The 24,738-nt window shown below is 48.5% G+C and overlaps 2 protein-coding genes across 2 annotated transcripts; both read right to left on the minus strand.

The window, feature by feature from the left end:
* Positions 1–532: 532 nt before the first annotated feature.
* On the minus strand, positions 533–2,927 carry LOC123183087 (probable protein kinase At2g41970). The gene is made up of 8 exons (XM_044595823.1): positions 2,781–2,927; positions 2,378–2,518; positions 2,021–2,274; positions 1,748–1,874; positions 1,377–1,650; positions 1,134–1,266; positions 955–1,041; positions 533–871 (listed from the first exon to the last, which is right to left on the minus strand). Exons 2-8 carry the CDS (start codon positions 2,460–2,462, stop codon positions 737–739), a joined length of 1,095 nt encoding a protein of 364 aa, XP_044451758.1. The 5' UTR covers positions 2,463–2,518; positions 2,781–2,927; the 3' UTR covers positions 533–736.
* Positions 2,928–22,465: 19,538 nt separating this feature from the next.
* LOC123058875 (indole-2-monooxygenase-like) lies at positions 22,466–24,103 on the minus strand. The gene is made up of 2 exons (XM_044481580.1): positions 23,183–24,103; positions 22,466–23,083 (listed from the first exon to the last, which is right to left on the minus strand). The coding sequence occupies exons 1-2, from the start codon at positions 24,101–24,103 to the stop codon at positions 22,466–22,468; spliced, it is 1,539 nt and encodes a 512-aa protein (XP_044337515.1).
* Positions 24,104–24,738: the final 635 nt, after the last annotated feature.

The raw sequence follows: 24,738 nt of genomic DNA on the forward strand, positions 1-24,738 counted from the left end.
GTCATCGAAAATGATCGATTTACCATGGAAATCCCGAAAGTTCTGGATTTATCGGGGTCCTTGTTTTTTTGTGTGGTCTTTAGTTTGGGAATGGAAAAATGGCAAAGGTACTAGTTATCTTTGCAGAAAACTACTACTCAGAGTGTAAGTACAAGGTGGGCTACGCTCCCCACCCCCCTACTCTAGAATCTTGTTAGGCTTAAATCTTGAATCTTGAAGATTACTCAGACTGTAAGTACAATTTGTCATTTTGCCTCCTCAACTCTCCGTTTGCCCTGTCAACAATTTCGGTCAAGCTCCGCAAATGTACTCTAGTATTTTCTGGGTGAAGCTAGTGTTGGTTTTTGCAGGACACAACGGCAACAACTATGAGAGTATTCTTCTCCACGAAATATATCAAGTCCGGTTTGTGTAATACAATAGGCAATGATTTCTTGTATCTTTATCTCATTACTTATGTTGAAACCTATGTATTATAGTGTATTGCATACATATCAATTATAAGCATAACCATAAAGGACTGCTACCATAACAAAGTGCATTCTTTTCTGTTCCTGCTTAATTTGTCTACACAATTTTCTGTTAGAAAATTTTGACATGACAAGGTTTTGATCCTGGCACGCCACAGGTGGTCAGCCTGTGGCCTAGACAAATCAAGTAGATGATCTATTTATAAAACACATGGAACCATGCAAGAGTTAATTCAGGATTCTTTGTGCCACCTAGAACTGATTGATCAGGGTCTCGGTGCCTCGGTGGTGGGTCCAGCCGGTTTTTGGTTGAGAAGGGGTTGTATTGCCTTCACGACGATTGTCATGTTCGGTCTGAAGTCGGATTCGTACTGAAGGCACAGCGCTGCCACTGCTGCTAGCTGAAAACATGAAGAGAAGCAACTTCAGCAAGGACACGTACTGTTAAATTTTGTAGTTTGCACGATTTGCTACAATATCGTACCTTGGCGACGGCTTTTGGTGGGTACTCACTGTTGAGCTTTGGATCAACACATTGCTTTACTTTATCTTCGCTCAACCTTGGAGTAGCCTGCCTCAGAGGATTAAGAAACATATATATGTAAGACCATGAATGACGATACACCAATGACAAGTTTATTCGAAGGGTATTAAATACAATACCCAAGTAACAAGACTTTGCTGCCCTTTGGGCATGGTGTGATCGACCGGTTTTCTTCCTGTCAGTAGTTCTAGTAGGATCACACCGAAGCTGTAGACGTCACTCTTTTGGTTGATTTGCCCTGTCATAGCATATCTGAATATTACCAAATCCCAAACAGCAAAATGTGAGCAAGGTAGCAAAACCGAGAGCATATATAAATTTGATATGTCAAAGAAAACACAATATCATCCGGCCGGTCTTACTCTGGTGCGTGGTATCCAAATGTTCCTAGCACACGAGTCGAGTGTAACCGGGCAGCGGATTCCGTACCCTGGTTTGTCAGGTTGAAGTCGGCAATCTTGGAGCTGAATTCGTCAAATATTAGGATGTTACTCGACCGAATATCTCGATGAACAATCGATGGTTGGACTTTCTCATGTAGGTACTCTATTCCCCTCGCGGCTCCGTAAGCTATCTTGACGCGCTGAGCCCAGTTGAGCACCGGCCCGGGTTCAGCGCCCTGCACTCCTTTCTTGCCTGCACGGGCCGGTAAGGTAAGAATGTTAATTTAGCAGGCAGGCGGTCACCTTGACATAGATAGATGCAAATTAACATTGTGGTAGAGTAGACGCACCGTGCAAGATATTATGCAAAGAACCCATGGTCGCAAACTGATAGGCCAGCATGCGGTTGCCATCCTCCAAGCAATAGCCCAGGAGTTCCACGAAGTACTCGTTCTTAAGCTTGGAGACCATTGCTAGCTATGGCAATGAGATCGATCATGAGAAGAATCCAAATCCAAAGGAAATGAATCAACCAATATATTTGACCAGATTAATTTGGTGCGGCAGTATGGGATCATCATGGATCAGATCATCTGAGAGGATGATGCATGCTTGGCACGCACCTGAGCAGAGAATTCTGAGTCGGACTCCTGCGAGGCGCTGGGGTCGAGCTTCTTGATCACGGCGGGGCGGCCATCGCTAAGGGTACAACTGTAGACGCGGCCGATGGAACCCTCGCCGATGAGGGCCTTGTCGCTGAAATTGTTGGTCATCTTGTTGAGCTCGTCTAGCGGTATCGCCGGCACGTCGATGGTGAGCACCTTGGGCGGCCCTCCGGGCCTCGTGGCGCCGGGCCCCCTCGGCCCGCCTCTGTTGCCTGCGCCAAAGTCGTTTCGTTCATAAAAAAAGCTGTGATCAGATCCAGCGCCCTGGCCGATTGATATGAGCTATGAGCGGCGACGATGATTATGAGTGGATACCGGGAGCGTTGACGTTGGGCGGCGGAGCGGCTTGGTTCGCCGGCGGGCCGTAGGTGTCCTCCTCGGCGCTGCCGCAGCAAGACATTGTTCTCGCCGGCCGGACGCGATGGGTTGGTTTGGGGGCGGTCAGAAGATCATGACCTGGATGGACGTACGCATTCCCAACAACAGAATAGGATCGATCAACACATCCTCCAATCTCCAAAGAAAATAAATTGGATCAACGAGTACAATGTGGAATAGATGATCTGATCCAGAACTAATTCAATCAAGATTTCGAAAATCTTGCGATGAGCCAATGAGGATCTTGCTAGATCCTCCAATCCCCAAAGAAAATAAATTGGATCAACGACACAATGAAAGAAAAACAACCCGGCTATTTTCAATCTAGTATGAGCATTACCTCCCCGAAAAATTCCCACCGGAGAATGGTCGTCGGTGGATCAAGAACAGCGGCGGTGTTTTGTTTCCGGGTAAGAGATTAGTGGTGGCCAAGGGTGGGGGCTCCTTTTTTCGCGCCAAAGGAGGCTCCTGTTCCGCTTTAACTGGCTCCTTTACTTTGTGCTCCTGCCGTATCCTATTATTGGCATGCGAGATGTTACATCATGAGAGTGAGAGCGCCGTTCCATGCAAAATGGTCGTCTTCCTCCTTGAGGATTTTATATATTGTTATTTGTCCACATAAGCACTTTTGACTATCAAACTATTATAATAACTGAATGTACATATAAAAATTAACATGTTATAATTTGAAGATGAACTTTTCAGGTGGCCCACGTGCAAAGTGCAAGATCTATGCACGAGACCAGACTCGCTGCATGTGCAAGTGTGTAAGGGCGTGTTCGGTTGCGTGCATAACACCCAGCCAGGCCCTTGGATGCAATTTTGAGCCACTTGGTTACCTGCGCATGTGGTTTGTCCTGCAGAGCAGGTACTCAAAGTAGCCCAGAGCTAGTCTCTCAATGAACGTCCGAATTAACTGTTTCCAACGAGTCAGGCCCGTGCAAGGGCGCATGCGGTTGCACGCGCAGGGGACGAGCGGGAGACATGATGTCGTTTCCCGAAGTCGCGCCCCTTATCTCAGTGCTCACTCTCCCCTCTATCCATTGTGACTCTCTCACCGGCGATGGCGGCGTGCATCGGCGAATCGAACATCTGGACGATGAGCACAGGCGGCGACCACCGCCTTCATGATCCCTTCTTCACCCTTTCGTCAATGGAAGTAAGCCCTTGTCTGCCCGATTTAGGGAGTCATGTAGGCATTGATTTAGAGTTGGGGGCTTCGGTTTGGGTTTTGAGTTGGGTTTAGGGTTAGATTTCGGGTTTCAAATGACTTGAATAGGGTTTCAATTCAGGGTTTCATACGGCTCAATTAGGCTTGCCTTGATCCAAGAAATTTAATGTGTTTTTGTTAGTATGTCGGTTTGTGTTAACTATCTTTTTATGGCTCTGTCGGCGCTATTATGACTATGCATGCTAATGTAGTGTGAATGCTTGTTCAAATTGCTAGGCTCTGCCTAGGTATGTATGTGCACACGTGTGCAGTTTGGTAACCTCACCACTCGGAGAAGAGGTTACCACATCACAGTCTTGAATGCAACCAAACACTAGCACGTCCTCGCAACCAAACGACATGCTAGTGGTTCGCCTCTAATGCAGGTTGGGGCTTTATGGGCAATTAAACTAGGCACGAAACATGGTTTTGAGCCCGCATTAGCTCAAGCAAGTTGAACCCAGGCACAAATGCATGGAGGCCAAAAATGATGCAAGTAACCAAACATGCAGTTAAAAAATCCAGTCGGTCGGAACCTATTTTCACCGTTGGATTGGGGGAAGCCCGCCTCGAACCAACATCACCAAAGCGTGACAGAGGAGAGGGGTGCACCGCCGCAAGCCAGTGCCATCGCGGAACATCGTCCCTCACCACCTGTACGTCATCCACCGCCACCAGCAAGGCCTCCGGCACCCTCCGTAGCGACGCTAAGCCGAGCCCCACCCACCCGATGCCATCACAGCCAACCACCGCAAAGACCAGCACAACTCTGCCCCATCACAGTTAAGGAGATCCCGAGCTGCTATACCTCGTCAGGAATGTGACACACCTCCTAAGGCCCACGCCAATGTAGCCTTCACCGCCTGCCGCCACCGCACACCAGATCTCAGCAGAGCTTGCACCGCCGCCGTACGCCACCACCAGCATGAACCTCCACTTGCCATGTGACCTATATATCATGATGCCGTTGCACCTACGCACCTCACAAACGTGCCACATCCTGGCCTGTCGGAGCCGCCCCGGCTTGGCCCGAGCACACAAGGAGATGAAGCCGCCTCACCGAGCTCCGGCAGAGCTTTTCCCAATTATCGGTCCCGCTAGCAGCGGCGGGGAATGGGGAGGGAGGCAGAGAGGAGACGGGCGACAGCGCGTTAGAGGTTCCCTCCATGTAGCGATGTGGTTGTCTCGTCGGAACATAGATAGACATATCAGATCGTGGAGGTCTAGAGGGACTTTGGACTGGTTGCAGTTTAGTAGTACTGGGTTTATTTGTTTTTTAAAATGAAAAGAGGACATTTTTATAGCCATCTCTGATCGAAGTGAATTGACTTACATCCTTTTCTTTAGACTTTGTATGTTTGACTAATTTCGATGATGTTTTTATCACACGTGTTTATGTCCAAAGGCGAGTCCTGTAAATCCAGTCTCTTTTTCATTAACATTTGAAAATCCTGGGGTGGGGTTCATCGAAAATAAAATTATAGCCGCCAAATGAGAAAAATAGCGAGTGTGCCTCCACTGGACTTGAGCTCCTAATTGGAGCCTTTGGCACCAGCTAAGCTCGTAGCGCCCACAACTCGCCTCATGTGTGGCCCAGCGCTCACTCGCGCGGTGCCGCCACGTTCGCTCGTGTGCCTTCATCACTAGCCCGCTTCTTTTTCTTTCCCTTGATTTTTTCACGGTTTTCTTTGTCGCTACTGTGTTGTTCACTAAAAAACGGGTTGCTAGTTTTCTAAATTAATAAATGTTGATAATTAAAAAAGGAGTTTAAAAAAGTTTCTTGATTTGAAATTTTTCAAATTTGATAAAAAGTTTGAGAATTTGAAAAAAAATCGATGGCTTTAAAAAACATGAATTTTTAAAGAATTTCCGGATTTGAAAAATATCAATGAGTTTTCAAAAAGTTCATGTATTTAGAAAATAGAGCGACAATTGGCAAAATTTCACACATTTTTTAAAATGTTAAAATATTTGAAAATTGTTCACAATTACCAAAAAGGTCATGAACTCGAAACGGAAAAATCATGGAATTTAATTAAATACAAAAATGAATAATAAAAATAATAAAAATAGAAACCAATAAACAAAAACTTGTTGGGAGCTTCTAGAAGCTTGACAAAACAGATAGGAAGCTTCTAGAAGCTTAAAAAAAACTGGACCAAGGAGCTCATACATGGTCCAGCCCGCTGACCACACACATGTTTACATGGGGTGTGACCAGCTATAAAAAGAGTTGAAACCAATTCTACGGGCGCCAAATAGGGATTCAAGTGACTAGCTACCCAGGGAGCGGGAGATATACCGGTTGGTCCCAGCCGCTAAGACTAAGAGCAGGTATTGCTAGAGTTAGAAGCAATCCGATTCTTTTAAAAAATAACAAACAGTTTTAATTTTAGATCGTGAGCACGAGAGCTGAAATCAATATATCCTATTTGCAAAGATTTAATTCTTTTCTCCTATACTTTTCTTGCTAATTGTTTCCCCTAGCTTTTGTCTTTTGTGTCATCTACATCTTATTTTCTGAATAGAAAAATGGTGGAATGTACCTTTAATTAGTGGAGAATTAATTGTTTGAATCAAACACGTATAATCTGCACATACATTCTACTAGTATTGGTACATGTGCAATGCACTCTTAAAATTAATAGATTCAATGCAAAAAAAAGTTTTTTTTGCAGACATAAGGATGCAGAATGTAAGAATTGGAGAGTTGGCCATTAGTATGTAAGCCCACCTTTTTGTTGAAGTATGCAAGCCCACCTTTTTGTTGAAGTATGCAAGCCCACCTTTTTGTTGAAGTATGCAAGCCTACCTTGATGACAAAGAGAAGAATTCAAAATTTGTACTACTTTAATTTCTCATCTTCGCGAGAGTTATGCCTCGCTCTTTCCGAGATAGAGCTCCGTCTGGCCCAATAATGTGGAGCCTTTCACTGGTTTTCACCTGTTTTGAGAAGGGATCATCCCAAAAAATCTGTGTCCAGAAAGTTTCTCACTTCTTTCTGTGTTTTTATTTATAGTTTTTATTTTTTGGTTTTCCTGTGTTTCTTTATTAGTTTTTTCTTATTTTTCTTTGTCTCAAAACGTGTATACTTTTATTAATACACATTATACATTCTGCATATACATGTGGGACATGTTTTTGGTACACCATTAATATATTTCAAATACACGACAAACATTTATTCTAATACATGTTTTAACATTTTCCCGAAAACATGTTGAATGGTTTTTTCAAATAAACATTAAACTTTTCTGAAATCGTACTAAACATATTCTCTAAGTTATGTAACGTTTTCTTACATTGTATTCATCTTTAAAAAAATCACGAACATCTTTCCGAAACATAATATTTTTTAGATGTCACAAACATTTATTTGAATTTTATAATTATTTTCATAAAATTGCGTGAACATTACGTTTACACTGTATTAACATTTTTTAACAAATGTCATGAAATGTTTTCTGAATACATGTTAAACTTTTTTTATGTACACATTGAATAATGTTTTTTGAATAGTACCAATTATTTTTACAAGATTAAGCGAATGTTTTATTTACATTGTATTAACATTTTTATAAAAGTTTCACGAACATATTTTTGAAACATGTGAACCTTTTTTAATGATACAAATTATTTTTCTAAATTACATCCATACTTTTTAAATGCTTTTACCTTTTTTTGAAAAGCATGAATATTTTTATATTGGGATGAATGTTTTTGAAAAATTGCGTGAACAGTTTTTTTACATTGTGTTAACATTTTTTTCTAATTCACGGTGAACTGTTTAATAAATTTTAAGTAAATTAGGTTTTGAATACGAACAAAAGTAAAAAAGGATACAAAGAAAAAAATGATTGATTCACAAAAAAATTAAAAAAAAATGAATGAACGAGAAGCAAGGAAGAAAGAACAAATGAACAAGCAAAGACAAAGCTACTAGGGGACCCAATATTACTGACGCAGGGCGCCCTCCTAAGGCGAGACCTCCTTTTGTCTGGTTGCGGGTGAGACAAAGCAGTGCCCTCTCTTCTTTTCATTCTCCTCCTTCGAATCTGCTTGGGCTCAGCACATCTTCAGTTAAACTACAACATGGTCCAAGAGGTATCAAGTATGACATTTTTTTCTGCGAAGGGCGAGGTGATGGTTCGAGAACACCGTTGAAGCAGCTGTAATCACTATTCACCATGAAACCTGTTGCTCCCAGCCAGTGGATATAGCAGAACAACGGTTAGGGTTGTTGCTACAGGTCCAATTCAAAACTGATTTACTATGTAATTGTATAGATAAGAGCATCTTCAATAGCTTCCCCATAATAGGGAACCAAAACATGCTTGGAGTTAAACTTCCGACACCAAAAAGTGATTTTTAGGGCACCAAAAATTGAGCATCTCCAACAGCTGCCCTAAAATAGGGCACTCGCAACAGCGGGTGATCATTGCATACATCAACGTTATCATTGTATACTTTGATATTAATCACCCCAAGCATATTTCTCTCTTCCTCCCTATTTTTCTTCTGCACTGGACCCATTAAACTTTCAACAAAAACCACGCGAGCATTACAAAATTCTTTTCTCTGAAACTTCCGGATGGGCAGTTGGGGCTTTGTGCGCTGCATTTTTTTTTGTTTGGAGCAGCCGCTTGGTGTTGTATATTTGCAGCCGTAGCTGCCACTTTTTTGGCCTCGAGCTCGAGGGTTGTGCGTGCCGTGTGCGCATGTAGGTGTAGGGGTCGCGGCCATCCGAGCGCCATTCTTTTCTAAGTAATGCTAGACGTACATAAAGTTGGTACGTGATTTACGTAATGAGTAACGTGGGAGGTTTTACCCGCAAAAAAAAAACATGGAAGGTTCTAACTGGATCGGTAGGAAGGGAAGGTCCCACCCCCGGTGAAATTCAGGGGGCCCGATAGGTTTAGTTGGAAATTTTCGTAGGCCTTCGTAGTCACTTTCGTAAGTGTACGATCATCGTTCTTTTCTTTCCCAGATGGTGGGAAGGGATGGCACGATTGACTGACCCAACGGGAGAGTGGCGAAAGAAGCGGTCTAGTCGTTGCTTCATTTGTTTCCACAAACTAGGAGAAGGACAACAGAAGAGCCGTAACTCGTTTTTACACGCACAGAAAATTCTGCGTCCAAGTGTTCTCGCGTGACTTGATTGGCTGCATGTCTGACAATGCTCTTTCTTTTTTCCTTAATGTCTGGCAATGCTCTTGTCTAGAAAGCTATAGCTTTCATCATAATTCGTATGAACTTCTCAGGTCAACCTACAGCGTCCATGGAATGAAAGTTGCATATCTGGACAATGTTTCGGTCCACAACATCCACCGGACTTGCTGCGCAGACGTGTAAAGAATCCGGTATGCACGCCCCGGGTAAAAGGCATGTATGCATGGAGAATCATCACGTACGATTCAATACATGCATGTACTAACCTTCTCCCGATTTTCAATTACTATACTATACAATCTCATATGTGTACCATGCAACTCTTTTTACTTCACATATTAGATTTATCTTAATCAAACTTTGTAAAGTTTACCAAATTTATATTACAAATATCGACATCTACAACACTAAATACATACTATTATAAAGTATAGTTCATTGGGGAAAATGAGTGAACCGTTAGGCCCTCTCCCTGGCGACGGCCCGAGCTCCCCGCCGCGGGTGCCCGTGGCTCCGGCCACCGAGGGCTGGGAAGTGGTTCGGCGCGGTGCTTGGCCCTCCCCGGCGCGGACGGGGCCGGCCCTAGGGGTCGGCGCGGTGGTGGCGCCTGTGGGGGGGGCGTTTCTGGTCACTGGCTGCGCTTGACTCGGAGGATGAGGAAGACGAGGGTGCGGAGGACGAGGACCGCGATGTGCTGCCGGAGAGGCTGTCGCTTGGCGATTTCGTGGCCCGTGCGCAAGCGGAGGGGAGCGGCGCCGCGAGGGAGCGCCGCCGTTTCGCTCCGGGCGGAAGGGGCTCGCGTGTGACCACCGTCCGTGCGTGGAGACCTTCCCTGTCCACGGGCAGGGGCTCGGCGTCCCCTGGGGATGCCGCGCAGGGCATTCGGGCGAAGGCGGCGATGGCTCTCTTGGCTCCGTTGGAGTCGGTGGAGGAGTGGCCGGGCCTGCCGGCGCCGGCGTCGGCCGGTAGGGGGCAGGCGGCGGCGGCTGCCCCGCTGGCGGTGGCGGACGGATCGGGCTCTCGGCTGGCTAGGGTTGCCGGTCCTGGGCCCGGGGGAGAGGTGGGCCGGGCGGCTAGCGGTTCGGCCCACCCGCCTAGGCTGAAGGGGCCTGGTGTCGGCCCAATCGCGGGGGGGGGGGGGGGGGGCCTTTGCTCCCGTCGGGAGTGGGGGGCAGGCTTCATCTGGGCCTGTGGGGCATGCCCGGCCCGCCCTGGGCCTGCCTCGGCCTCGGCCCAGGAATGGCGCTTATATATGGCTCCGGCGCGGGTGCCGCGACCCCTCATTAGGGTTTCCCGCAGCCAAATCTGAGGTGCGGCGCTGGGCTCACCTTGCTCGCATTATCTACCCTGTCCCCCCCTGCCCCTCTCCATTTCGTTTGCGGTGGCGGTGATGAGCGGGCGGCGTGCAGAGAAGAGGCCCATGGAGCCCCCGATCTCGGATGGGGAACGGCGGCGCGAGCGAGATCTGCGGGACAGGGCGAAGAAGGAGATGCGTGCGCGGTCAAGCGGACGAGGTGAGCGGAGCACAAAGCAAGAGGGGCGAGAGGGGGATTGGGGTCCTCCTCCCCCGTGGTGGATCCAGCAACAAGAGCGCAGGAAGAAGAAGAAGGAGATGGCGCGGTGCAGGGAGCTCGAGCGCAAGTCCGTGGATCTCCCCAACTATGGTGGTGGCCATGGGGATCCCTTGACCAAGAAGCCAAGGGCGGCGACCGAACCTCTGGCGGTGGCTCTCCCCCCGGGAGCGAAGGGTACGGCGGGTGAGCCCATCCCGGTGGAGGACGCGTCGGAGGCGCCGGAGGTGGAGTGCTTCAAGTGCGGGCGGCTTGGGCACTACCAGTCCAAGTGCAAGTTTCAGCCACTGTGCGTGCTTTGCAAGGAAGAAGGGCACGCTTCTGCGTACTGTCCGACGCGGGGCCGGCAGCCTAGTCTACAGATCATGGGGAGTGCCATTTCTGGCGAAGGGTTTCTCTGCCTGCAGTTCGAAGAGGAGGCGGAGGATGAGTGCCCCCCGAGGCTCTCGGTAGGCAATGCTGCGATCCTGTCTGCAGAGCCGGGCCGTCTGAACCTGCGGATCCTCAAGCAGGAGCTCAAGCACATGGTCACCGGGGATTGGGACTGGCAAGTCACCCAAGTTGGTGGCGACGACTTCATGGTGGAGTTCCCCTCCGCTGATCTTCTCCACATGGCTCGGACTAGTGGGAAGCTGTTCCTCTCCATCAATGACATCACCGCTAGGGTGCGTGATGTGGCCCATGAGGTGGTTCCCCCGTTGGTAATGCCAGAAGCTTGGGTGCGGCTTCACGGGATCCCGGAGAAACATCGCAAGACCGAGCGTATCAAGGAGGCGTTCAAGATGCTGGGCCGGCCAATCATGGTGGATGAGCTCTCCATCATCAAAGTGGGCCCGGTGAGGATGAAATTGGCCTACAAGTCTCCGGCCAAGCTGAACGGCATGGTGGAGGTGTGGTTCAACCACGAAGGTTATCAGATCAGAGTCGAGCTGGAGCAGCCCTCGCGCAGGTTGGGGCCTGGCGGAGGGGCTCCGGGGGCGGGTCCCTCCGCTCCGCCGCCTGACAACCACAACGGCAACAACGGGCATCACAAGGCTGGCCCCACTGCGGACAATCCCTCCAAGGCTGCTGCCAATGGTGCGGGTCTGCCCAAGGCTGCGGTGGTGGTGCCATCGAAGGGTGTGGCTGGCTCTGATGCGAAAGCCGACGGCCAAGACACGGTGATGTGCGAGGTGGCAGATAAACAGGAAGACAGTATGCAAGACACGTCCATTGATACGGAGACATGGGAGAAGCTGGGCGTGCTCGTGACTCAAGATACGGCGGTGAGCCTTCACCCCCTCGCTCGCTCCCTGGACTCGTCCTTTGAGGTGCTGGGTGAGCAAGTGAACCTGCCTCTGGTGGCCATGGAGACCGCGGCCGCGCCTGCCTCCCCGCAGCCTGCTGGGGGTACGGGATTGGAGTGTGTCCCCTTGGATGCGGAACCCACTCCGGCCTCCGAGCGGCGTCTGTCAAGCGGCTCCGGGCGCCAGAACAAGAAGACAGCTGGGAGGAAGACTGTGAGCAAGCATGCGGAGGCGGCTGCAGCGGGATCAGGGTCAGCGTTGGGTGGTGAACTAGGGGCGGAGCTGGCGGCGTCGGGGCCGGCGTCCAAGGCCAAGCGTACAAGGGCAACTCCGGTGGCGTCTCGGGCTCCTAGCGTGCGTGCCAAGGCCAAGCTAGGGGACATGACGTCTCTGGAAAGCGCCAAGCTCCGTGCGGCAGATAAAAACATGGATGTTGCAGGTAACCCGGCACCCTCTTTCAAGATCATGAATGCTTTTTCCGATGATCATCTTGCTGAGATCCTCCATGATAGCGGAGTTGCGGTAGATGATACACAGTTAGACATTATTTCGCTTGTGAGAGCGTGTGAAGAAGCTCAGGCTGCCCTCGCGGCTGCGGCTGCCAGGGAAGCACAAATCCAGCTCGTAGATGGCGGGTCTGCGGCACCAGTAGGGGATGGTGTTGTCACGGTGCCCACCGAGGGAGACGAGGCCTGGATGGCCTCGGACCTGCCCTCTTCCAGCCGAGCTCCGGCTCGGAAACGAGTGGCCAAGGCGGTGAGCTCACGTGGAGTTCGCTTGCGCAATCGAATAATCTGATGAGGTACCTTTTCTGGAACATTCGTGGGTGTGGGCATTCGGGTCGGCGTACGCAGCTGCGAGAGTACATGTCTAAAGAACGCATCGACTGCGTTGCGCTCCAAGAGACGATTAAGGTTGATTTTTCGTATAGAGACCTAGTTGCGTACGACCCTCTGCTGCGTTGTGATTGGTTCTGGTCTCCTTCGGTGGGCCTCTCTGGCGGCCAACTGATGGGTTGTAATAAGGATGCTTTCGATGTCGTTTCGTGGGAATCTGGTGTGTTTTATATCGCTGCCACTGTGAGACACCGGGTTTCTCTGGCATCGTGGGTCATCGTTAGTGTATATGGGCCGGCTAATCATGTGCGTTCTGCTGAGTTCTTGGGAGAACTCACAGCGCTGGTGGGGGCCAAACAAGCGTCTAACTTACCAGCTTAAAGGGAGGACAAGAACAATGACAACATTGATTGGGCTAGGGTGTCCCTGTTCAATAATGCCATCGCGGCAGCGGCCCTTAGAGAAATTGCGCGTACTGGGGCTAGATACACGTGGACGAACAAGCAGCGGGATCCAGTGCGCTGTGTCCTTGATCGTGTCTTCTGTTCTTGCGACTGGGAGGCTCTTTTCCCCCTGTGTACCCTCGTGGCTGAGACACGCATTGGATCAGACCACGTCCCGCTGGTTCTCTCCTCAGGGGAGGAGAGTAAACGCCGAAGCCGTAGGTTCTTTTTCGAGACAACGTGGTTCGAACACGAAGGTTTCGGCCAACTTGTCTTGAACCGTTGGTCCCTGATAGGTAATTAGGTCGGTCGTCAGCAAGGACCAGTCGAGTTTTGGTCCTCGGCGGCCGCTGCCTTGTGGGCTTTCCTCAAGGGATGGGGAGCCAATCATGGCAGTGAGTCTAAACGGGCCAGGGAGCGCATAGTTGGCGAAATTGCCCTCCTTGACGCCCAGGCGGACGTTAGACCCTTCTCAGGGAACGAGTGGGAGTTTAGATACCACTTGGAGAATCAAGTCTTGGCTATTCTCAGAGAGGAGGAGGAATATTGGCGCCGTAGGGGCGGCGTCAAGTGGGTCGTCAAAGGCGACGCCAACACGGGATACTTCCACGCGTACGCTAACGGGCGGAAACGCAAAAGCACGATTCTTAGGCTGCAGTCCGAGGGCGGTACTCTGGTCACCCAAAACGAGATAGTTGCACACATTTTTGCCTTCTTTGTGGAGCTGCCGGGTCGGCTGAAACAAAGAATTTAAGCCTCAGGGAGGACTTGTGGGGTTGGCACGAGCGGGTCTCGCAACAGGAAAACGACGCCTTGATGGTGTCCTTTTCACCCCAAGAACTCGACCGCGCGTTAGCAGGGATGAAGAACGACACGGCCCCTGGGCCGGATGGTTGGCCGGTGGAGTTCTTCAAACGGTTTTGGCCATCGCTCAAGGACTTGTTCCTTGCGATCCTCAATGGGTTTGCCCTAGGTACGGTGGACCTGGCAAGGCTCAACTACGGTGCTATCTGCTTGATCCCCAAGGTTAAAGGGGCTGATACTATTAAGCAGTTCCGGCCGATCACGCTCATTAACGTCCCTTTCAAGATATGCGCGAAAGCCTACGCTTCCAGGTTAGCACCGGTCGTTCAACGTGTTATTAGCAAAAGCCAGACCGCTTTCCTGAAAAACAGGAACATTCTGGAGGGGCCAATAGCACTCACAGAGGTAATTCATGAGGTGAAGCGTACGCATGGACAGGGTGTCATTCTCAAACTCGATTTTGAGAAAGCGTACGACCGAGTAAACTGGGAGTTTATTCGGGAGGTCCTCCTCAAAAAGGGTTTTGAGGCAGGGTTTGTTCACCGGATCATGCACCTGATCTCGAGTGGCAACACTTCGGTCATAGTCAATGGTGACATGGGCAAATTCTTCCGCAACCGGAAAGCACTGCGACAAGGCGACCCCATTTCCCCCCTAGTTTTTAATTTTGTGGCGGACGCCTTGGCAGCTATGTTGTCCAAAGCCAGGGAGGCTGGACACATTACAGGGCTGGTGCCACACCTCATCCCAGGTGGGGTGACGCACCTCCAATACGCTGACGACACTCTGTTGCTCTTCAACCCGGACGACCATAGCATTGCCTCGATTAAGTTACTGCTACTAGCTTTTGAGCTCCTCTCCGGACTCAAGATCAACTTTCATAAAAGCGAGGTCTTCACCATGGGGCTTGACGGCCTGCAAAGCACTCGTGTCGCCAACCTGCTTAATTGTAAGCTGGGGAGCTTTCCAATTAAGTACCTTGGGCTCCCTATATCGCACCGCAAACTCTCTATCGTAGAGTGGGAGCCTCTTTACGGGAAAGTGGCCAACAGAGTAAGTCCGTGGCGTGGGAGATTCCTGTCGTCTGCCGCTAGGCTCATCCTGACTAACTCGAGTCTCTTCTCCCTCCCTCTCTTCACGACGGGGATGTTCTTACTAGCTAACGGTGTGCACGCCAAACTAGACACGCCTAGAGCTCGGTTCTTTTGGGAAGGAGCCGGAGTTAAGAAGAAGTATCACCTAGTTAAGTGGGCAGCAGTCTGCAGGCCTAAAGAATTGGGCAGATTGGGAATTCTCAACTCCAAACTGATGAATGTGGCCCTCCTTGCCAAATGGTGGTGGAGGCTGGCCCAAGATGAGTCGGGGCTTTGGGCAAGCCTGTTAAAAGCTAAGTACTTCCCAAACGGGAACCCTTTTTCTGCCTCGGCCAACGGTTCCTCGTTCTGGAGAGGGCTCCAAGCGGTGCGCCCGGCCTTTGACTTAGGGGCCAAATTTTTGGTTAGCAATGGTCAATCTACCAGGTTCTGGCTTGACCACTGGCTCGGTGATTCTCCTTTGTGGCAAAGTCATCCCACCTTGTATAGGTTAGCCACTGACACTAACATCCTAGTAGGGGAGGCTCTCCGGACCGTCCCTCCGGCGATTCACTTCATGCCGCCCCTTTTGATCGCGGAGCGCGTGTCCTGGAACGAGCTAAACCAGTTGATTGGGGTCAACCGACTAGGCACAACGAGAGACACGGTAGAATGGAGCCTGACAGCTTCGAAGAAATTTTCATGCAAGTCCCTGTACTACAAGCTCACTGAAGGGCCTGTTCTGGATATAGCTAAGGAGCTTTGGAAGGCAAGCCTGCCTCTGAAGATCAAAATCTTCATGTGGCAAATGCTCCGGAACCGGCTGCCTACGTCGGACAACGTGGCCAAGCGCAATGGCCCGGCTGATGGTACATGCGCGCTGTGTGGTCTGGATGAGGATGCCAACCACGTGCTCTTTAGGTGTCACTTGGCCAGGTTTGCCTGGAGTGCGGTGCGGGAGGCCTTCCACGTGGACTGGAACCCAGCATCGGGACATCAACTTGCCTCCCTTCTTAAGACCACTCATGGGACCTCACGTAGGATAGCTTGGCGTTGCGTAGGGGTGCTGCTTTAGTCTATCTGGACGACACGAAACAAGTTTACGATTGAGAAAAAATTCCCTCACCACCCCACGGATGTCATCTTCAAATGTCACTTGTTTTTGCAGACGTGGACACCCCTGGGGAAGGAGCGCGATGCTGAGCGCATGTCAGCAGCTATGGCGAGCATCAAGGAGATCCAGGCGAAGGCAAGACAGGAGCCAGCAAGCTGACGAGGATTTCCGAGGGTCTTTTGGGGGCATGATAGTTTGGTTGAAGCGTTCTGATCCTCATGGTATTATGTAATTCGTGATGAGTCGAACCTTATGTTGCGCATTGAGCCGTGCGGGGCTCGTCAGAACTTGATCTTTGTTTCCCGCTTTTCGTTTAGTTGGTGCTCTATGTACTTCTGGCCTTTGGGCTTTATTAATTTAAAGCCGGACACCTCCAGCGTCTACGTTCCAAAAAAAAGTATAGTTCATTATGGATCTAACAATATTGACTTGATATTCTAAAATGTTGGTATTTTTTTCTCTGTAGACTCAATAAAACTTTAAAAAGTTTGACTTAAGACAGACCTTTTATTTATTTATTTTACGGAAATAACTGCTGATCTAATCATCATCTGTCATGACAGTACAAATAACACCCAAAAAAACATCCATGTAACTCAGACATACTCTTTCCGTGTCGTAATATAAGAGTGTTTTTTTACACTGCACTAGTGTTAAAAACGCTTTTGTATTATGAAACAGAGGGAGTACATTATAAGGACCGTGCTACAGCTCGCGACGCTTCATCCATGCATCCATGGCATCACAGTGCCAACAAGCACGAGCTCACGTGGCGTGCACGTCCGTGGTCGTAGGGTTCACCGCCATCTGAGCGCATCGTGGGATGGCACGACTGACACAACAGGAGAGTGGCCAAAGGAGCGGTCTAGTCGCTGCTCTCTTTCCAGAGGAGAACAGAAGAGCCGTAATTTTCTTTGTGAGAACTTTCACCTTAATTTTACTAGTATGAACTTTTCAGGTCAATCTACAACGTCCATGGAATAAGCGGAAGACGCACATGTGTAAAAGAATCCGGCCCCATGCAACCGGTACGCATTAATGCACAGCCGCCGTGTTCAACCATGCATGGAGGATCTCAAAGCATGTAGTACTACCAGTCTTTTCTAAGTTTCAATTACATGTACCCCTTTCTCTCTTTTTTACTTCACATATAATATTTTTCTAAAATCAAACTTTATAAAGTTTGACCATATTTATATTAAAAAATAAACATCTACAGCACTAAAGTTGCCATGGAGGACATGTAGCGAGAGGAGGACAACAATGACGCGGGTGAGGGGTCCAGCGCCTGCGGCTCCGGGCTTCGCCATGGTGGAGCTGGAGGTGTCCCAGGCGGAGGAGGTGGCCCAGGCGGAGGAGGTGGCGGAGTAGCAGGCCATCCTCGACTTCATCCAGTTCAGAAGTCAAGGTGAAGGGAAACCGCCGCTTCCTCCGCCAGCATGAGGCAAGAAATCAGCGAAATCTTCACTAAGATGGAGGAGGAGGAAACGGAGGAGCCGGAGTTGCCTCAGGCGGCCATATACCGAGCCCGACAAGGAGATCATTGACATCTCCGACAATGAGTAGTGTAGGCTAGCTTAGCTTATCTACGTAGTGTGTAGATTTTATTTGCATGTTTTGTATGGATTTGAGATATCTAATACTCCTTCCATTCCTAAATATAAGTCTTTCTAGAAATTCTAAAGGAAACTACATACGGAGCAAAATCAATGAATCTACATTCTAAAATATGTCTATATACATCTGTATATAGTCCCTATTAAAATGTCTAGAAAGACTTATATTTAGAAACTGAGGGAGTACAGAAGGAAACCCGCGTCCCATATCTGGGCCTTGTTATGGTGGTCCACATGTAGCATCTACTTACTGTACCGGACTGGCTGCGCACATGTGCAAAATTAAGAATCAAATGCATCTGGTATGCACAGCCGCCGGCCGGGTAAAAGTCATGCATGGAGGATCATCACGTATGTTTCAATACATGCATGTACTAATCTTCTCGTAAGTTTCAGTTGCGACTACTATACATCTAATACATGCACCATGCATGAAACCTGCCTTTTTTTCGAGGTTTACCCGGGGGGGGGGGGGGGGGGGGGGGGGGGGCGGGGGCAAAACCCCCACCGCTTGCTATATTCCAACTCGAAGGAGACTTGGCAGTCAGTACAAGTACATAAAGCGCACACGAGGCGCAAAAGAAAATTACAGAGAAAGGCACCCAAGAGGATAGCCCAACACGAGAAGAAAGAAAGAAACGGGAGAGATGGCTGGTTACAGAGACCAAACCGAAGCCCACGGAAGCTGACACCTCTAGAGCGAGCCCCGCAAAGCAGCTCGTACCACCATCAACAAAGAACCACAAACATGCCTAGGGAGAAAATGACAGGCACCAAAACAACAGTTCGCAGGGGAACATCACTGGCACGAACGAAGGGCGTCGGACAGCCGAGTTCGTGCGGTGACACTGGTGTGCTGCCGGAGAAGCCGAAAGACATCACGCCACCGAGACCGAAAGGCACGATACCGGTGTACTGCCGCCAAGGTCGAAGGGTAGAGTGCCGCCGAGGCTACCCCCAAGATGTCCACGCAAACGTCGCTCGAGCCACTATGAAACACAACCCTATTGGAAAGGGGACACCAAAGTAGAAGCAAACCAAGAAACATCAATGGCGCGAACGAAGGGGGTCGGATAGCCAAGTTCGAGCGGTGGCACCGGTGTGCCGCCAGCAAAGCCGAAAGGCAACGCGCCACTGAGACCGAAGGGCGCAGTATTCGGTGTACTGCCACCAAGGTCGAAGGGCAACGTGCCGCCAAGGCCACCCCAAGACGTCCAGGGAAGCTCCACCCAAGTCACCAAGACAAAGGCCAGCCGGGGGTCAAAGCTAAGGTGAAGATGGAGCTGCTAGAGACGAGTCCACCCGAAGCAGAAATAATCCAAGATGATGCCTCCAAGGAGAAACCGGCGTAAAGACGTCGACACCGTCTGACTCGGGGAACCCCGGGTCCGAGATTTCTCTCGGGATCTGAGAGCATGGGGGGATGGAGACAATACCAAAAATCGCCGCCTTCAAGAAGGAAAATGGCGCCCGCAGGCGTCATCGTCGTTGAAGATTTTCACCTGGCAGTGCCTCCATCTCCTCGCACCCGGAGCACGTCAGCCGCCCACCACTGTAGCCCATCAGCCGCGATACGGGGTGCCGAAGAAGCAGTAGCACGCCGGGACGCCTTGGACGAGGCCAACCTGAACCCGTGTGAACAGGCCAGAGACCGGCGACGGCCTCGCGAAGGCAGCCAACCGGGACCCCACACCAAGAGGCGTCGTCGACAAGCACCGATGCGGGAGTTTGGATCTAAGGGAGGGAAACTACCCACGACGAGGCCGCGCAGCAGCCACCGCCGGGAGAGGCGCCGGCACCCCAGCCCAGGGGCAGGCCCGCGTGCCCAGGCCAGATCCGGCCCGCGCGTCACGACCCAGCAACCTCCGAACAGATCTAGGCCGCGCGGCCGAGAGGAGCGACTGTCGGAGAAGGGCGACCTCGCCGCAGTCCGCGGAGGAGGCCAGCAGCGGGACGAAGCAGCCGGAGGCCGGGGGTTCAGGCAGAAACGGATCTGGAGGTGGAAGGGGGAGGGGAGCTCGCATGCCAAAGGGCAGGACCCCGCCGCCGCCGTCCGTCGCGCAGGGCTTAGTCCGGCGACCTCATCCGACGACGGCGAGAGCAGGGAGCAGCGGGGGGAGGTGGCTAGGAGGTGGCGGCGGGGGGGGGGGGTCTCCGGATTGTCGGAAATACTAATCGTGTATACGTAGTGACCAAGCAGCACCTGATCATGTGCAGTTCCTAACACTATTAGGCCAGTCATATGTTACAACCTTCATAGTGGGTGGTAATATAGGTGTAATGTCATACAAGCCTTCATTTATTAAGATATAGACTCATTTTGTCTTGGAGTGCGTTATATTATGGTAATATATTATTGTTACAACAAACACCTCTCTCATCATTAAAGGTTGTCCATAATGAGATCATAAGCAGTATCGTGTACCAACTAGGCATTTTTTATGATGATGCATACAATAAAATGAGGAAAGAGAGCATGTGTCTGGTATTACTTTGTCTCATGCATGCATGGCAGTTAATAATGCAATTTATCCCTATGTTCCTAAATATAAGTCTTTTTAAAGATTCTAATATGAAGTACATACAGAGCAAAATGAGTAAATCTACACTCTTAAACACCTTTATATTCATCCGTATGTAGTCTACATTCAAATTCCTAAAAAGACTTATATTTAGGAACAAAGGGAGTAAGATACTAACTTATGATACTATGCATTACGAAAATAGTACCATATACTAGTATCATATGATACTCTCTGTTACGGGCAGTCTAGACAAATTTGCCTTGAGGTGCGTTATGTTCAAGCTAAATTACCCCCACTATGACTAACCTTATTAATCACGTGCATGCATAAACGGTCTACCTATATGTTATATTTTTATTTGAAAAATGTGATATTTACATTACAGCTCAAAATTAATGAGTGCATACATGATTCTGCGGTGGTGCAGAGTACGAAGCTTGTCTTCCTCCGAAACAAAAATGTAGTTTGCCTGGCTGCACAACATGAAAGTCAACTAAAATATGCTACACACTAAAGTGTGGGTAAGACAAGTGCTTAGTTTTTTCTCTTAAGCACAAGTGTTTACTACTCCCTTCGAATTAAAACCACGATACTTATTTTGGAATAGAGGGAGTACATCTCTTCCCGTTAATAAGACATGCATATATCTCTTGGTCACTAAAAAAATACGAGTAAAATGCCAAGAAAATCATACCACTGAATGTGTATTTTAAAGAAGTTCCTAATAGTGCGTTTTCATCACATAGAGCTCACATTTCGTTGGTCAAATTGATCACCTAGGGATACATGCATGCATTATAAACAGGAAGGGAGGAGTATTTCCATAGTAGATGTGCCTAAACAAGCGTCCACATTTCCTCGCAAAAACAAGCACCCACATTCTACAAATAAAGCCCTAGTTCTTAAAAACAATTTGTTTTTAAGCACTTCTCTATACACCTAGCGTTGAGCCTTTCTTTCTGGCCTGAATTTCTCCGGCAAATTCTAGTTGTGCTATGTTCACCGCTAAAACAAAATGCTGACCAATAGTTTGGATTTTCCATCAACCTCAATTACAGATTTTTCATCAAATGTTGATCTAATGCCGTAATTCCACAACTATAGAGATATAGCCCGGAAAAAATCAGGTTATAATCCACCATAGTAACTTCTAAAAAAATAGCAAACATTAGAATATAATGTTGAATTTGCAATGGGTTCATACATGTTTGATTCCATGACTCAAGATCAGGTTGAGGTATATTGAGGAATTACCAACAAGTGTTTTCTAAACTATATTGTTCGATGACTCAAGGTTGAGGTACTTGACTCTTAGTTTTGATAGATGTAGATAGTTTGGTCTCTGATGCTATTTCCCTATATTGTTCTCCATCACATGTTACTTAAAAACAGGCTTCAGTTTTTTTAGGTGGGATTGTGATGTTGTATGAGATCAGAAGGATGGATCATAGAGTCTAGAAAGGTACAATTTTATCGTTTGCTATTGCTACCTTTAGGAGTTGAACAAGCTCAATTTTTTAGTAATATTTGAGTTCCAGATTTTAGTTCCCGTATCATAGACATGAAGGTGACTTTCAGTGGCAATTATCATTGTACACCCCTCCCCCCACCCGCAATTATTACCCTACATATGAATGGGCATAAAATAATAGTTAAATAAAATATTAGGTTGATATATAAGAATGTGTGTGTCATACAATGTTTATTCTAAAAGATTGTCGTTTGCTTTCATGTTGTAGGTTGTGACTCATATTTTTGCAGTTTTTTTTCCTGTAATAACACCTCCGTCCGGAATTAGTTGTCGCTGAAATGGATGATCAAGACGTATTTCAGTGCTAGATACATCCATTTGAGCGACAGGTAATTCCGGACAGATGGAGTACAAAATTTTAGACTTTTTTACCGAACCATTTTAAGATGTAAGACCTACTTAAAACTGAAACATGTGTTCTTCATTTTAATCATCCTTCATTCTTCATGTCCATAGGTGACAGACCTAATAAAATCCTACAACTTGATTGGATTTTATATTACATTTTTTCACTCATTCTTCATGTTCATGTCGATGTTGTTTAATTTTTTTTCTTGAGCTTGCCAAAGTAAAGTAATCAAATACTCCCTCCATTCATAAATATAAGATGTTCTACTTTTTCCTGATTCAGATGTATATAGACGCTTTTATTGTGTTTAGTCACTCATTTCAGTCCATATGCAGTCCATGTTGAAATTACAAAAATATCTTATATTTGTGAACGGAGAGAGAACATTTTATTTATGATGTAGCAACAAATAAATCCATACAAATATTTTAAAACGAGCATCCTGATCATTGGAATGGATACAAATGTTTTGGAGGGAACACATAAAACATAAATATGCTATGTACGTGTTCGTGGGATTAATAGGAGCTTCTCCTTGCGATGCACTGTAAGCCGAAACACCTCTGTCATATCAACACCCATGCCTCCAGCAACCCTAGGTGCAGGCAGCTCCCAGTCAAAATGATATAGGAGGTTCCCTAACATGAGCTCATACGTTGACATTGAGAAGTTTATCCCTGGGCACATCCTTCTCCCAGTACCAAATGGAAGGAGTTCAAAGTTATTCCCCTTGTAATCAATGTCCACTTTGAGAAACCTCTCTGGCATGAACTTCTCTGGGTCCTCCCAAGTACTTGGGTCCCTACCAATCGCCCATGCATTGACAAGAACAGGTATGTGGGCTGGAACGATGTAGCCGTCGATGTGCACATTGTCCATGGAGAGGTGCGGCCCGAGGAGCGGTGCTGGTGGATGCAGACGGAATGTCTCTTTGATGACCGCCTTCAGGTAGGTCATGGTGGCGAGGTCATCTTCTGTCACTATCTCTTTTCCCTTGGGGATTTTGCTCCTCAACTCAGCTTGTAGCTTGGACATGACTTGTGGGTTGCTTATGAGCTCCGCCATGACAGACTCTATAAGCATGGACGTTGAGTCGGTTGCTCCGAAAAATATGTCCTAAACAGTTCGAACACAGACGTGGTTATTAATCAAGAAAATTAATGTTTAACATGCATACATGTAGAACATATTGCTGATAGATTTGGCGGTACTTACTATGAGCATGGCCTTGATGTGATCCTTGGTGAGGGCGTATTCGTGCTGACAGGAGAGGAGACTGTCAATGAAGTCAGGTTCCCGTTGCTGCACCGTGTTTTCTTGGTGCTCGTCGACCACCTTGTCCAGCAACTCGTCCCATCTCTTTTTCAGCTTGTCGGCCCTGGCACAGACAGCTCTCTTGATGAAGCCCACCCGCACTAACCCCGGGTAGAAGTCTTCGAGGTTGACACCCCCGATGAGCGCCCCCGACGCGTCGATGAGCTCACGGAGGAGTCTGTTGCGGCCGTCGACCTTGAAGAGGTTGCTGGACACGGCACGACACACGACGTCGGTGATGAAAGAGTAGATCAGGTCTCTCATGTCCATGGCCTCGCACGACACGGTCGCCTTAGCGATCTTAGCCACGACGAGGCGTGCTTCCTCCTCGCGGCCCGGGCGGTAGGAGCTCACCTTCTTGACGGTGAGTAAATGTGTGGAGAGCAGCCTCTTGGCCTGGCGCCAGTGATCGCCGTAGACGGCGAATGCGACGTCGAGGGAGGCGGTCATTAGGGTGTTGGCGAGCCTGGATGTGGGCCGTGACGCGAACACGTGGTCGTGTGTGCGCATGACGGCCTGGGCAGCACGTGGCGACGAGACGACGAGGGTCGGCACGGAGCCAAGGTGGATGAGCATGTAGTCCGGACCGTACCTCATGGCGAGCCTGCGTAGGTTCACGTGTGGGAGGAAGCCGACGAGGTGAAGATGCCCGATGACTGGCAACCTTGGTGGCGAAGGTGGGAGACGGCAGCCATGGCTGCTTCGTCCTGATCTGCCTGTGATTACCAAGTAGTGTAGCAGTACGAGGGCTAGAGGGAAGAACAAGAGAAGCAGCGCTTGTGGAAGCGTCGCCTGCATGAGTTGTTGTAGGAGTGCCGCCATGGTAGCTTGCATGGGCCAAGTGCTCTTCTTATCGCATGCTACTCCTTTTATAGCCATGGATGCCATGCCATGCCATGAGAGGGTTCAAAGAGATGACAAGTCAAAGAATGGGCAGCTTTTTTCAAATGATGGAAAATTCACGAGCGTGCAATGACCGTGTGCTCCACCAGGAAATGGACTTTTCGTTACGGCCTCCAGCCCTATCTCGTGTATATGATTTTTGCTTATCCCTGATCAACCGTACACGCCTAGGGCTGCAAGAAAAGCTCGTGGCACGTGAGCCGCTCGAGATTGACTCGTTTTTTGACTCGACTCGAGATCGACTCGAAAAGAAACAAGCTGAGTTTGAACACTTTATATAGCTCGACCGAGAAATGAGCAAATCTTGAGCCAATGTTGGCTCGCTCGATTTTAACTCGATGGCTCAACAGAATATCATTATTTAAATGACCATGCCATATATTAAATGGAAATAACATGATTTATTACCATATATGTTGTCCATAATTTTTGTCCATTTTATTTACCAACGAACATGGAAACTTAAGTAAGTGCAGAGAAGATTTAGGCCTAATTATGGAAGGTTGTCGACTATGTGTTAAATATCCTATATTTTTGGCAAAGGTTCCCAATAT

Source organism: Triticum aestivum, chromosome 1A, assembly GCF_018294505.1.
Source record: "Triticum aestivum cultivar Chinese Spring chromosome 1A, IWGSC CS RefSeq v2.1, whole genome shotgun sequence".
NCBI classification, from domain to species: Eukaryota; Viridiplantae; Streptophyta; class Magnoliopsida; order Poales; family Poaceae; genus Triticum; species Triticum aestivum.

Excerpts from the sequence above, each read along its gene's own strand:
- LOC123183087 (XM_044595823.1), bottom strand. The coding sequence starts at position 2,462 with ATGTCTTGCTGCGGCAGCGCCGAGGAGGACACCTACGGCCCGCCGGCG. Across the intron at positions 1,651-1,747 it reads TTTGCATAATATCTTGCACG|GCAAGAAAGGAGTGCAGGGC; the intron begins GTGCGTCTACTC and ends CGGCCCGTGCAG. Across the intron at positions 872-954 it reads CACCAAAAGCCGTCGCCAAG|CTAGCAGCAGTGGCAGCGCT; the intron begins GTACGATATTGT and ends TCATGTTTTCAG.
- LOC123058875 (XM_044481580.1), bottom strand. The coding sequence starts at position 24,103 with ATGGCGGCACTCCTACAACAACTCATGCAGGCGACGCTTCCACAAGCG. Across the intron at positions 23,084-23,182 it reads ACATCAAGGCCATGCTCATA|GACATATTTTTCGGAGCAAC; the intron begins GTAAGTACCGCC and ends CGAACTGTTTAG.